We start from the raw sequence: 15,095 nt of genomic DNA on the forward strand, positions 1-15,095 counted from the left end.
CAAAACTTCGTGTTTTACAAAAAATCAGAGCACCTGGCATCCCAGCCAGCCAGCAGCCAGCCGAACAGCCAGCTGTCAAATTTCGGCTCCTCCTCCGCCTCCAACCCTCGTCTACTTTTTGCCAAAGAGAGACCACCATATCTAGAGCCATCATGCTGTGTACACTATAAAGGGTACAAGGCCTTTACATGAAAAAGGAGTTAACCCAGTCTTTTCCGATAACGGGTCAAAACTACATTATAAGGGGTTGCGCCAGATGAGTGTGCACAAATCAACATATGGCCAAACCAACAAATAGCATCAAAGGAAACCAACAAATTATGCTGGCAAGTTGGACCTAACTGGTTTTAGCCTTTGCGGGTGGAATACCAGCAGCCCATCAGCAAATAAAAAAAAGTTATTAATCGAAATAAATTTAAAATCATAAAAGGCATTGTCTGATGCAAAAAAAAAATCAAAACACATTTTGAGGTTACAAAAACATTTATTAACATTTACTTGAAGGTAAGAGGAATCATGTTCTGGGAAGCGTCCACGAATAGTTCAATGACACGATCGATGAACTTCGACGTTGACTGCATGTCATTCAGTAGCTGTTTCTCGACGGCCATCAACATTAGATCCTTGGTTTTTTCCTCTTGCGATGTTGTGCTAAAAAAACTTTCGACTCGCTGTGAAACCGACAATGCTTCATCGACTGAAACACTAGTCGATGGTATCGTGACGATCAGCTTTGCTAGATTGAAGACTTCAGCGAACACATCTGCTAGGTCGCTTTTCGTGAGGTACTGGATAATCTGTGCGGCAGTCTTGTTCCTGAACTCAAGTTTCTGATAAAGAACTCTCAGCTCATTCGTCAATCGAAATTTATCGAACAAACTGAACTTTTCGCAAAGTTTTTCGATAGCATCCTTGGGAGAGCATTTGCCGAAGACTCGAAATCGTTTGCAATTCAGGAGCGAAAAATACGAAAAGTTGAGCAGGTCTTCAAATCGTTTATCCAACTGCTCAGCTACTAGCTGTAGAGTATCGTTGAACAATTTTACACACGTTGTTTTGTCACCCGGATGGGTCAACTGACCTATGGTTGAGATGGTTTTCTCGATTAGGAATTCGCAGTTTTCCGACTTTCTTAATGCTTTCATGCAATGCTTGGCTTCTTCTACACTTTCGTCACATCTTGAGATATCCATTTCGTTTGTTTGCAAAATTTCGTATAAAGTATCCATGTTAGAAAAAATTTGTGAGAATAATTTGAGAAGGAACACTGTAGGAAATTCTAACAAAAATCCATGCAATCCTCTTGCTGTACAAATCGTTTCCCCATTCCAGTTCAGTTCTCCTGAATAAATTTCGCCAAGACATGTGATGATTTTGGCGTAGAATTCCTGAATGTCATTCATCATCCGTGATGTGAATGTCCAGGTCATTGTTGAAAGTTTAGGTAGTTTTTTGTTCAAAAATTCCTTCAACCTGACGTTGCGCTTGGGACTCTCAGTAAAGAAAAATTTTAGTGACGAGATGTTTGAAAAAAACTTTTTTACCGTAATGTTTGCAGAACATGATTTGATTAGAACCAAGTTCAACTCGTGATTTCTACTGTGAACGAAATCAGCGTTCGGAAAAACCTTAACCAATATTTCCTGTAGTTCGCCGTTATCGTCTGACAGCACGCTTGCTCCATCGTAGGTTTGGGCAACTAGTTTGGGCGTGGCAATTGCGCATCCACGTATGATTTGCGCAATTTGCACTGACAGGGTTTGAGCCGTTGCATCCTGCGACACATCCAGATAGTCAACAAATCGCTCCACTACGGAACCTAAGAAGAAATTAAAAAAAAAAACTTTAAGTCACAAGATGAAACAAAATACAATACTTTTTCGTTTAATCACTATTTGATTTTAACACGACTTGCCAAATTCACACTCGATTTAATTACGATTGTTGTTTAAATTTATAGGTGCTTTTTTCGAGCATTCCAATTCCAAATTTCCGACCAAAAATTCGGACAATATCCATACAAATATGTACAACAAAATCCAGGATTTATTAAAAACCATAAAGGGGTTATATTATTATTTGTAAATCAGGATTTCCTCTACGATATCAGAACTTTGAGAATTCCAATAAACTGAGTCGATTTGGGGTCATTTTTGAATTTCTCGAATCCTGGGGTCTAAAATGCTTCGTTTTAGTTCAAAACTCATCCATGATTTTTTTGCAAAAATTTTAAGTAACGTTTACATGAGTAAATTTGATCTTATAGGTTTGTATGGGAAAATTTAATATTTTGTACTGAAAAATCAACTTTTTTTTTTGTTTCTTCAATAGAGCCTGCTTACAGTTTTTGTGCCAATTTATCCATTCTTTATGAGAAATTTTCCGTTAAACAACTTTGTCGATTACAGTCGACAAAGTATTTTAGTTATCAAAAAGTTATTAGGTGATGAATGTCTTTTGGCATTAAAAAACAATAAATTAAATTGACATCACTGCTGGCACTGCATGACTTCTTTTCATGCAATACTTTGGGAGATAGCAGCAGTGATTTCAATTGAATTTACAGTTTTTCAATGCAAAAAGACATACCCCTGTTAAACAGCTTTTAACTTTTTTGTCTAATCAGATACGAAGTTACAGTCTTGAAAAAAGTGGTTTAACGGAAAATTTCCTTTAAAAATTTAACACAAAAACCACAGGCTCGGTTCCACAGACGAAACAAAAATGATGTTGATTTTTCAGTACAAAATATTCAATTTTTGATTTGATTTGATTTGAAATTTGTTTATTCGGCCCCCTTCCAAATAAACGAATTTCAAATCAAATCAATTTTTCCATACACACCGAAAAGTTCAAATTTACTCATGTAAACGTTACTTAAAAATTCTGCAAAAAATCATTGATGAGTTTGGAGCCAGAACGAAGCTTTTTAGACATCACGGTATGATACATTAAAAAATGACTTCAAATCGACTCAGTCTAGTGTTCCAAATCTTCAGTCAGATTTAGAAAAAAAAACGTTTGTATTAATTAGTATTTCTGAAAATTGGACGGAAGATCTCTCAGAATGCTCTGTTTTGAATGTTAAAACTCTTTTCTTGTAACTCTTACCGCTTTTCTCGTCTTCGGCAAAGTTGTAGCCATGGAATTTACCAGTAAGCTCTATATATTGGAATTTCATATGCATTGCGTGAGAACAAAATATTCAGGAAAAACCCAAAAAGTGACATTCTCCGAACAAATTTTCGCGTTTTTCATACATAATTTCAAAACAAAATACGGGTACCTAAATAATATCATTTAATAAATCTGCGAATTTTCTGTCGTTTGTTTTAACCAAAAAGGAAACTTCAGATCAAGGGTTTTTGAAATTCGAGCAAAGTTGCATTTCGACACACCTATTACACATGGCAAATTTAAGAGCTGATTTTGACTAATTCGATTACGCTGAATCAAAATATGAGATTGGTTGTTTTTAAAATCTCTTGTTGTCGGGATAACTTTTGGAAAAAGGAAAAAAAAAATCATGTTATCTCTTTTTGAGAAAACTGTAGGATTTTAAAAGCATGTATTTAAAAATAAACGTTTCAAATGAATGATCAACTTTCCCGAAGACCGCGAATAATTTTGATTTTTAAGAAAAATATAAGTTGTCTTTTTCTTTCCCGTTCTGTGAAATGCGAGAATTTTCACAAAATTTTAAACCAAAATCACCTTAGATATTTTTTAAAGCAAAATCAAAACGTTTTGCGGTCTTCAATGCAGTTCTAAAGTACACTGAGGTTTTTTTACGCGGTATTTCGTCCCGCGTAAAAAAAAAAACCACGTAAAAAAAATCGCGTTAATTCGAAAATCCGCGTAAAAAACCGCGTTAATTCGAAAATCCGCGTAAAAAACCGCGTTAATTCGAAAATCCGCGTAAAAAAACCTCGTTAATTCGAAAATCCACGTAAAAAACCCCCGAAATTTGAAAATCCACGTAAAAAATCCATTTTAATTAAAAAATTCGCGCAAAAAAGCACGTTACTAAAAAAACGCGTAAGAACCATGATTATTTTAAAATTTGCGTACAATGATAGTTTATTTTTTAGATAAAAAAACAAAATCAATAAGATTAATAGCAAAGTAGAATATGACTTATTTAACAGTGTGGAATTCAGATCGTCTCATGTCTCAGGTCTCATGTTCTATGTCTCAGTTCTCATGTCTCAGGTCTCATTTCTCAGGTCTCATATCTCAGGTCTCATGTCTCATGTCTCATGTCTCATGTCTCAGGTCTCAGGTCTCATGTCTCATGTCTCAGGTCTCATGTCTCATGTCTCATGGCTCATGTTTCATGTCTCAGGTCTCCTGCCTCAGGTCTCATGTCTCATGTCTTAGGTCTCATGTCTCATGTCTCATGTCTCATGTCTCATGTCTCATGTCTCATGTCTCAGGTCTCATGTCTCAGGTCTCATGTCTTAGGTCTTATGTCTCATGTCTCAGATATCATGTCTCATGTCTCATGTCTCATGTCTCATGTCTCATGTCTCAGGTCTCAGGTCTCAAGTCTCATGTCTCATGTCTCGTGTCTCAGATCTCGAGTCTCATATTTCAGGTCTCAAATCTCAGGTCTCATGTCTCAGGTCTCAGGTCTCAAGTCTCAGGTCTCAGATCTCATGTATCACGTTCTTAGTCTCAAAGCTAAGATTTTCCCAACTACAAAAATATTCTAAGTGTTTTCCTTTGAAAAAGTCTTAAAATATTTTCTCTGAAAAACCGCGTTAATTCAAAAATCCGCGTAAAAAAAACCGCGTTAATTCGAAAATCCGCGTAAAAAAAGCCGCGTAAAAAAATACCGTGTAAAAAAAACCGCGTAAAAAAAAACCTCAGTGTATATTTAAATTGTTAATATAGAATACTTAAAGACTTTCTTCAATGATGTCCGTAATTGTCATAATATTGTGTATCTACTCCTAAAAATGTAGAGAATTTATTTTTTAAGTATTGTATTTTTGAAACTAGAATATCTAGGCAAAATCTGAATCTTTGATTGAATACATTATTGGATATAATATATAATTTTTCATGAAGATTTGTTGGCTCATCAGTTATCAATTATTGATTCTATTTAAAATTGATGAATTTTAAATATTCTAAGCGCCATACCACCAAACTACAAAAGATAGACAAAATCTGAGAAAAGCATTTATTGCAGAATGCCCTAATATTTGAAAATAAGTTATTTTGACATAGGCAACAAAATTGCCCTGTGTTGTTTAGAAAAGATTGTGTGAGGCCTTTAAGCCAAAAAGGTATAATATTTTAAAGCCAACTCGACAAAACACACTTCTAAAATTTCGAATTGTACGGAAACCCTAATATTCATTTATTTATTATAACGTTATTCCTTCATCAAATTTTCCTTGATCAAGTAAATCATTCCTTGATCAAATAAATAAAAAATGTGAGAATACCAATCTAAAAATATGAAATATGCTCCACATGAAAATTGAGAAAAAAAGAACCATTCCTAAATTCCACCAAAAATAGCTTCAAACGCGTCTTCTGAGAGCAAAATTATTAGAATGGTTTTAACAAGATATGAGCCTAACATGTGTGACTAAAAGACGAACCAAATGATAACTTTTACGATGCAGCTCGCGTTCAATTCTTGAACTCGGCGTTAGAGATAACAACTTTTCATTTTTCCATAAAAAATTATGAAATGACACACTTCAAAGGACTGAACAATACAAAGTTTACTGCTATTTACTTTATTTTCATGGTGTTAAAAGGTTCTTTGGATATTGCGTTTTCGAAAAATCATATGCGATAACTGGAATATCTTTCAAAGATCCAAATCTTTTTAATGTAGAAATTATACCAAACCCGTTATTAAAATATGTCAATTGTTGGAGAATAATATGGAATTTTTTGGGGGGGATTTTAAACCGATTGGTTTATTCATCCCCAAGTTTGAACTTTTAACTATAAAACTAAAAATCTACAAAGATTGCTTTTGTCTGAAAAAAAAATTAGCTTTTATGATATGGATTACCTACACCCAAGTAACAAAGATTAATCCAACTAGTATTAGAAAGTTGTATTATGGTTTTATTACAGCATTTTCTATGCAACTAGTTTTATAACTGTTTTATTATGGTCATAAAAAAATCTTAGATTCTTGATTCAAGCATTGTTTTCAGGTAGCTCTGAAAACGCTAATAAAGCTTTTACTTAATATACTGTTTATGTAGTTTACAAAGAGTTTTGAACGCTCTATTAAAACTCCATTAAAACATAATCTATTAAGAAATTTGTTCCAAGCCTTTTTTGCATGTTTTATAAAGGCACGCAGTGCTTGGTTTTAAAACCGTTATAAAATTAGGTGACGGTACCCAATCAAGTTGTCAAAACAGGTCACCCGCAGGCTAGATTGCATATATGTATTTGAATTTGAATTCTCATTTTTAAACATTTTGGATTAGTCATGTAGGTTTTTTTGAGTTAAATAAAAAATGTATATGAACTGGGTTCTTTTTTCGAACGATATTAGTTTACTCGGTTTTATTTAAAACGATTTTCTCGAAATAAGACGAGAAACTCTATACAAATCAATCGTAAAAAAATCTTTGGTCTTCCCGATTTCACTCAAATCACCTCAGAATGATCTACCTGGTTGGAAATGATCGAAATGATCCAAGCCATCATTAATCCAGGATGGCGGATTCCGCTTTTCTTTTCAAAGGTTTAAATTACTTTTTTGTATAGAGAGTTTTAGCTTTCAGCTGGTTCATCCTGTAAATTACTGAAAATCTCATGAAACATCCACAATATGGGTACTGGTATTCAGACGCTATATTGAAATCCAAGATGGCGACTTAGGCTTTTCTTTTCAAACCTTCGTTTGAAACCCCATATGGGTATAAGTTAAAAGGGCTGAACAAGAAGAAGTCGAATTTCGTTATTTGACGCCAACATGAAATCCAAAATGGTTGTCTTTTAAGTTTGAAATCAGTGTTAATGTGGGGGGGTTGAACACCTCCCTCACCGTGGGTTCCCAAAAGCCAAGCGAAGTTCAAAAATTTCAAATTGTTAATCTAATTTTGATAAACGACTAAAATGATTCAAGAGTAATAATCTCGACTCAGAACTAAAACCAAAACCTTGAAATCTTATTCCAGGTCCACAATTCTACTACAGTTTATTCAATAGCTTGCCAGCTTGCCCAGATGTTGCCCGAATTTGTGCACATTATTTGCAAAATCAAACGAAAATTTGAATTGATGCATAGGAAATATGATAACCTATTTTGCGTCCAAATTTTTTGAGCAGATTTCATCAAAATTAACATGAAATGTTTTTTAGTAACTTAAAATACGATTTGAAGCTGACTGATTTGTTTTTATAAAAAAAAACTATTTTTAAGTGCTTCTTTTCATGACTTTTGAAAAATAATTTTAATATTGGCGGATACTCGGGAAAATAACCCGAAATTACTCGGCCCAGATATAAGCGAAAAAATAACTAGTAAGCTTAGGTTACAATAATTCTAAATTATGTGGATCCAAATTTGCGTATAAACATTAAAATTCGATGTCTGTGATAAAATTTCGGATTCTTTATCCTTTTTTTTTGTTATTGAAATCCATTTTGGATCATCATGGAGAGAATAACTGATTCGAATCTTGGTTCTGCATTTGACACCTCAACTAGATACATTTTCCATATTCGAAACACATCATTTAGGAATGTGAAAAAAGATTAAAATTACAACTATTACAACATTTTAACTTTTAATTTTTTCACAAAATTGAAACTTAAAAAAGTTTCATAATGGGTATTCAGAATTGGAAAATCCGAAACAGTTTCATCTTTCGCAATTTTTATTTTGATTTACAAAATGAATTTCAAATAAATAGCTGATTAAAGAATTCATATTAAAAGGCAAAAATTCTGAATTCAAATAAGATATTTCTGGTTGAAAGTTTTGATACAAATTTCGCTGTTGGTTCATTATTAAAAGAAGTTATTATCTGGAAATTAGATAAAAAAATCCGTAGTAATATTATGAGCTCAGGTTCAAACGGCAGGATTCAGATCCGGGATTCAAATAAAAAATGCAGATTCCACTCGAAGCTGAGTTTTAAATATAATCTAGATAAACATATCAATGTGAGAATTTCGTTTAGGATTCAAACTGCAGGAGGCGCAGTTTCATAGTTTTATTACTAGATTCAAAATTTAAATTTTACATTGATTTAGAGTCAGTTTTGAAACACAAACCAGCAGAAACCACAAATATATAAAAAAAATTGGATTGATTTTAAAGATCTCGTTCTTTGAAAATATAGATTTTAATTTTTGAAAAATATCCACAGAATTGTAATTATAAAATAAATTAGGGGAGAATGGGGATACTTGACCACCTTTTCTTATTTTCATCATACCTTTTTGGAAAAATTTAGCAACTCACCATCTTTTACATTTTCTGACAACGTGTAATTTCAAGTTTATATGCTCCCAAAGTTAGAACGATACATGAACCCATATATAAACGAGGAGCATTTTCGGGAGACGAAAAAAAATGATTTTTTTAAGTTAAAGGAGATTTGATCCTTTACTAAAGGAGAATAACCCGAAATGATCTTCTGTTCAAAGAGCCTTAACCCTTGGCAAAAATCCATCAACATCCAAATATATAAGGTCCGATTACTATTTTTGGCCATTTAGTTCTCATTTCACAGTTTGTAAGTGTCGTACTAAGAGAATTCTAAAAGTTTGTCTTCTACCCTATAGTCATTACATACTCAAAACACATCTTAAACCACCTTTATTTTTATGTTTTTATACACATTCAGAACTTAAAATACGTTTTTCCTATCTGCAAAGTTTTCTAATGCCAAATGAAGAGTTATGAAAAATATTTTGTCCATCTTATAGATATAAGAAATTTTGCCAAAAAAGTTCGCGAGCCAGGTTTTGGAATCTATTCGATCATACACAGCTCTATTTTTTATTTCATCATCTGAAATTGCTTTAAAATAACGAAATGAATTATGAAATCACAGTTTTGGGTCAACTCATAAGCTTTTCATGTTATTTGATCAATTTGGATTTATTGGCCCACGATTCCCCACCATTTTTCAGAATCCAAAAAATATTGCTTTTTTTAAACAGTCAAAATTTGGAGAAAATAACTTATTAAAAATTAAAAAAAAAACCTTATGATACCTTGAAAATGTAGAAAACTGTGCCATTTTTTATTTTCATTTTATCTTTTATAATAAAGAAGTTATTGAACAACGAAAAAAAGTGGCCCACGGTTCCCCACTCTCCCATATATTCTAACGATTGACGTATTGGAAGAAATATTGGTATTACTACTTTTTCATGTGAGAAACCTTTTTAAGTGATAAAAAACGATCTTCAGTTCACATTTTGTTAAATTTTTCAAACGAAGTTCAATAACTCAAAAATTCAAATTTAAAAATTTGTTGAGATTACAAAATTGTTGTTTTGTTCTATTTATTTACCATATTTTTGTAGAGCATTTTGATCTTTGTAAGACATTTCGGTTTCGAAATATAGCGAAAGAATCAAATATCCTCAGAGATCAAGTACCATCATTCTCCCCTATTTATGAATTGTTATTGGTCAAAGAATTAGTATTTTATCTTCAAGCAAAAATTAAGCTAAACATATTTTATTGGTTTTCATATTGCAAATTAGAGACTTACACAGGTCTTAGGCAATTGAGGCTTTGCATGCTAATTTTTTTTTTAATTGCTTAGCTATTCAAAATCAAAGTTTCTTACTAAAATGTTTACAAGAGTTTACAAGAAATGAAAACGAATCTGATTTGAACCGCAAAAATAATCTCTTACTTTTATTTCTTAATATTTTGTGTTTGAAAAGGGTATTATTTGCTAATTTAAGAAGATACAAAAAGTTTTTCTCTAGAATAAAACCTTGACTATCCATTATTTATTTTTTGAATCTTTACAAAAAATGCATTTCTAGAACTTGATTTCAAAAGTTAGGATTGAAAATAAATACCTCAATATTATAGCTAAATAACACAAACCTGAATAATTATACCGAACCTACACATTTCTTTATACTCTTTGAGTATGAATTGCAAAAAAAAAACTGATATGAGAAAAAATTGTCACCAAAGTCAAAAATTCAAGTTGTAAATGGGTTTATTTTAATTTTTTTTGCACTCTTTTCAAAAAGTAAGTAAATTAATTATTTTTTTAGTGCTTGATTTGGTAACCATGGAATTCCATAGGGTTACAGAAAACTTCAAGAATCCTCTTTCTGTAATACTTAGAAACTGTGAAATAAAAAGCAATACCGCTAAAAAATAGTTCATGTATAAAGGATCAAGTCTCCTTTAATCTATATATATAATAAGCAATTTCTGTGGGTTTGTTTGTTTGTCCTCTATAGGCTCAGTCGTCTTAAGAGCTAGAGAGCTGAAATTTGGCATGGATGCTCATTAGGACCAGGAATGATGAAAAATGTTTTCAGAATTTCGGTTGCCCCCTTCTGAAGGGGGTCGTCCATACAAGACAAATATTATTTTCGCGTTTTTCACGTTATTTTTCGTCGGATCGTGATGAAAATTTGCACATGGGGGTTTTGAGAAATGGGAAATCGATTTCAGGTATATTATTTTGGGTCAGGGGTCGGCAAAAGGGGTCGTCCATATTAAGTTTTCAATATTTTTGTTATATTGACGTTAGTGTACAGCGGATTGAGATAAAAATTTGCACTCGGATGGTTTAAGGGACGGGCAATCGATTGCCGGTATCAAATTTTGTGTTAGGGGCCAGTCAAAGGGGTTGTCCATCTTCAGTGTTTGCTATTTTTGTGATACTGACGTTATTATACATCGGATTCAGATGAAAATTGGTACACAAGAGTTTCGAATAACAAGCAATCGATTCCAGGTATCGAATTCAGTAAAAGGGGTCGGAAAAAGGGGTCGTCCATATCAACTTTTCAATATTTTTGTAATAACGACGTTATTATTCATCGGATTGAGAAGACAATTTGCGCTCGGATATTTTTAGGGGCACGCAATCGATTGCCGGTATCAAATTTAGTATAAGGGTCAAGTCAAAGGGGTCGTCCATATCAATTGTTCGCTATTTTTGCGATATTGACGTTATTATACATCGGATTCAGATGAAAATTGGTACACGAGAATATTGATTGATGTGCAAACGATTTCAGGTATCAAATTTTGTGTAAGGGACCGGAAAAAGGGGTCATCCATATTACCTTTTCAATTTTTTTGTGATATTGACGTTATTATACATTGGATTGAAATGAAAATTTGCACATAGAAATTATTAAGGACGAACAATTGATTCCATTTATCCAATTTTGGGTCAGGGGTCGGCCAAAGAGAAAGTCCATATAAACTGTTTTTTTTTTTGCGATATTGACGTTATTATGCAATGGATTGGTTTGAAAATTTGCATACGGGAGTTTTGAAGGAAAGGCAATCGATTTTAGAGATCAAAGTTCGAAAAAGAGGCTACCGATCTGCAACGATGGAGTCGAATTTATACACGGTTTATTGGGGTCGAGACGGTCAATTGATTTCTGATTTAAATTTTTGTATCAAATGACAAAAAAGAGGCTCTTATTAACTGTCAAATTTGCTTTGCAATAATTACGTGAGTTTTTATCGCATCGAAACGAAAATTCATAAACGGGGATGTTTTGACACCGTCAATTGATTCCTGATTTCAAATTTAGTAGCAAACGACAGAAAAAGTGAACGTACATATAACGTGTTCAACTTTTTAGCAATTATTGGTTAACTTTTTAGCATTCGGAATTGCATCTGGAAAATGCCTCTAAATTGACATTCATTCAAACTGTTCTTGACAAATTCTAAATTGAAAGCGAAACGGAGTTCGTATGGGATCAGCTAGTTAAAAATAAAAATCACTATTTTTGTCGATCAAGTATCGTCCTTATTTTTAGAGAATAGAAACTGAGACGATGAAATGTTAAATTTTTCCTGAAATACCTATATGCTGAAAACAAGAAAATTGGATCAATCCATTCCCTCCTTCTATTTTTACATTTTTAGGTTCACCAAACTGACGATTTCGCCATTTTCAGGGTAAATTTTTATTTACCGTGAAAAATCATTTCATTTCATTTCACTTACCGTTCTCCGTGCAATAGCGTAGAGTGATTATTAGTTTCGAATTTTGTGAAGCATCCTTTACTTCATCTACAATCACAGAAACGAACTCTTTTTTCACGATTTGTGCCTTAATTTCTTGCATCATAGCCTTTCCAATAGCGGATATCAGCTCCTCTTGGATGTTTGTTGAGCATGGGCCAGCGAAAATTTTATTGGAACTTAAAAACTGTTGAAAGCTTTCATCTTTGGAGGCCAGCAGTGAGCACATGTCCTGAAAATTTCCGCTCTCTAAACTCCAACCCCTAGAGCCGAGAAAGCATGCTACTTCAATCAAACTTTTCATTCCTGTGCGGTTTTTCTGAACTGTCGCATTAAATTGTTGTTTCTCCTGGTTTTCATTCTCGTGATCGGATTCTTCCTCAACACCCTGCTTCCCAAAAGTTTGAAGCGATAGCGCATTTTCGATGTGATCTTTGGATGAGCTATGTGCTTTGATGGAGGCACTTATATGAATCACATCGCTGTACCCTTTCTTATTCCAGACCCCTTTATCGCCGGGCTTCGTAAACAAAAGGCAGGGCCAACAGAACAATTTTTGCAGCTTTTCGGAACCGCAGACCCATTTGACTTCGTAGGCTTTTCCATAAAAACGCCGGGTCGTTAAAACATTTTTTTTGCGGATAACTGTTACTAAGCGTTTCATATCCGGCTGGGGAACCTGCATCTTTACCAGGGCCATTTGTTCCTCCATGGTACGGGATGCAAACGGGCGGTTCAAAATGTCATCAATAATACACTTTTCTATTCTCTCATCATCAACAGTATCAGAAGTATCAAGATTGTCATCTATCACAAACTTCTCATCGATCTCGATATCTTCGCATTCCATTTTGAAAAACACGCTAAAACTTATGCAATTAACGAACAAACTTCAACGAATAGAACCGACGAATTCACTAAATGAAAACAAAACAGCATCAAGCTGACAACGAAACGTTTCTACGTACAATACAGTAGGAATGCTTTCGGTTCGACCGGTTGGGTGATTACTTTTTCACTTTTTTTTTTCTTTTCTCACGTTTCCCACTCACCGGGGCACATTTCGTTTCGCACACATTGGAATACAAATACCGACTGAGAAAAGAAGAACGGGAGAAGAGCCTGTGTACCTGTGCTAGCTCAGGCGGCCGTTTGGTTTGGAAACGGTCGAAGCTGAAGGTTGAAGCATTTTGTGAGAATTTTTTATTACCTGAGTGGCAACGACCGTTTCAGGAGTTTTGATTCTGCAGTTTCTCGCGCGTCCCAAAGGGGAAAAAGAACACACAGAAAAACATTGATTAGTAGTATAGGGTAACAGACTTATTTGTGACCGGGGGACCTACTTTGGACCACCTTGTCTAGCTCTCTTATAAAGCAACTAATGAATTTTTTTTGACAAACATTTAGTTAATAGGGCCAAATGATTATCCATATTTTCAACAGAAATTGGAGCAATTTTTAGATTTGTAGACTTTTATCTTCATACACCACGGTCAACTTTCTATCCTTATACTTTATACAAAAACTAAAAAAATATCTATGTAGTCTTTTTGTCATTTTTGTCATATTTTGGGCATAAAGTCTGAGTTACTGGCCCTAAATTTAGAAACAGTTCAAGTAGAAAGAAGAAGAAGAAAAAGGTCATATTTCAATTTTGTTTACTTTTTTTTGTTATTTTTTTTAAGCTTTAGCTATCTTTTGTATCGTATTTCTACTTTTTGCTCATTTAGTTAGACACAATACAAATCTCCGAGTTTTATGTATTTCTAGGTTATTTTTCTCCAAAAATTTTTAAAGGCCCCATAGTCCTATTTGCCGCTAGTAGTATAGGTGTCACAATTCAGGGCGTGTCACTAACACTTTTTTTCATTTTGGGAACATTAACCTCAAAAACGATCGTGTTCGTCAGCCGGCTGCTCGATTTTTGCACTGGAACATTGGAGGTTAATTCTCCCGTTCTTGTCCGTACACGCCAGTGGGACGCCAGTTAATGTGGGTTAGAGAGGTCAAAAAAACAGCTCTATATATTATGTACATATTTTGCGCGATATAGAAAGGAAATCACGAGGAAAACAGATAAAAAAAGGAAAGTTATGGCATACCAAAGTTTCGATCCAGATCTCCTCCCCGTAATTGATTTACGCATATCGGTATCGATTATTGAAAGGGGCATATGCGGCAATTGTAAACAAACGTATCAAACGTTCTATTTTACATCTGAAAAAATTATTCTCTTTTTATTTATTTTTTTTAAATTTTAGTGTAGTTAAGGCCAAAAGTAATTTCGAAATCGACAAAGGGTATTCCTATATTTCAAATCAATTTCGGCTAAAAAACGCTAAAAATAGTGATTTATACATGGTTAAGTGCAAATATGTTCAGTTCAATTACTTGTAGCTGCTTTCAAGTCGAAATTGGCTTGAAGATTACTTGTTTGGTGAGTGATCCAAAAGGCGATTTTTTTTTTTTTTTTTAAATAAAATAATGTCGTTTATTCACAAAACATACACATTTGTTACAAAGGTTTACATATTTTCCAAAATGTTTCTTCAATACAACTCTATGATTCCATTTGTATTCGTTCAGGCGTTTTTTAAAAATGTATAAATTTCCTATTCTTCCTAAATTAAAGCTCATTCCCCTAGCGACTAACCATAGCACAGTTTTTTGACATTGGTTTTTGGGCTGTATTTTCCACGAAAGAATATCTTCAAGAGATTGTACAGATATTTTGAATTTTTCTCTAATGACTTTTTCTATCCACTTCCATACAGGCTTTGCATTTGTGCATTCTTTGATGCGATGTATATTCGTATCGCAATTGCTGTTTTCTAGGCGCAATTGCTGTTTTCTAGGCGACCTATATTATACGAACGTAATTTTTCTTTGTTTGGCAACA

General features: G+C 33.6%; 2 protein-coding genes across 6 annotated transcripts in view; one reads left to right on the forward strand and one right to left on the reverse strand.

Annotated features, from left to right (window-relative positions):
- Window positions 1–15,095, forward strand: part of LOC129751358 (uridine-cytidine kinase) — a 57,801-nt gene that overhangs the window by 10,009 nt on the left and 32,697 nt on the right. The gene's annotated exons all lie outside the window — the stretch shown is intronic.
- Window positions 465–13,371, reverse strand: LOC129751357 (uncharacterized). Its single transcript, XM_055746809.1, has 2 exons — window positions 12,179–13,371; window positions 465–1,819 (listed from the first exon to the last, which is right to left on the reverse strand). Exons 1-2 carry the CDS (start codon window positions 13,044–13,046, stop codon window positions 495–497), a joined length of 2,193 nt encoding a protein of 730 aa, XP_055602784.1. The 5' UTR covers window positions 13,047–13,371; the 3' UTR covers window positions 465–494.

The sequence above is a fragment of the Uranotaenia lowii genome, chromosome 3, assembly GCF_029784155.1.
Source record: "Uranotaenia lowii strain MFRU-FL chromosome 3, ASM2978415v1, whole genome shotgun sequence".
Taxonomy (NCBI): domain Eukaryota; kingdom Metazoa; phylum Arthropoda; class Insecta; order Diptera; family Culicidae; genus Uranotaenia; species Uranotaenia lowii.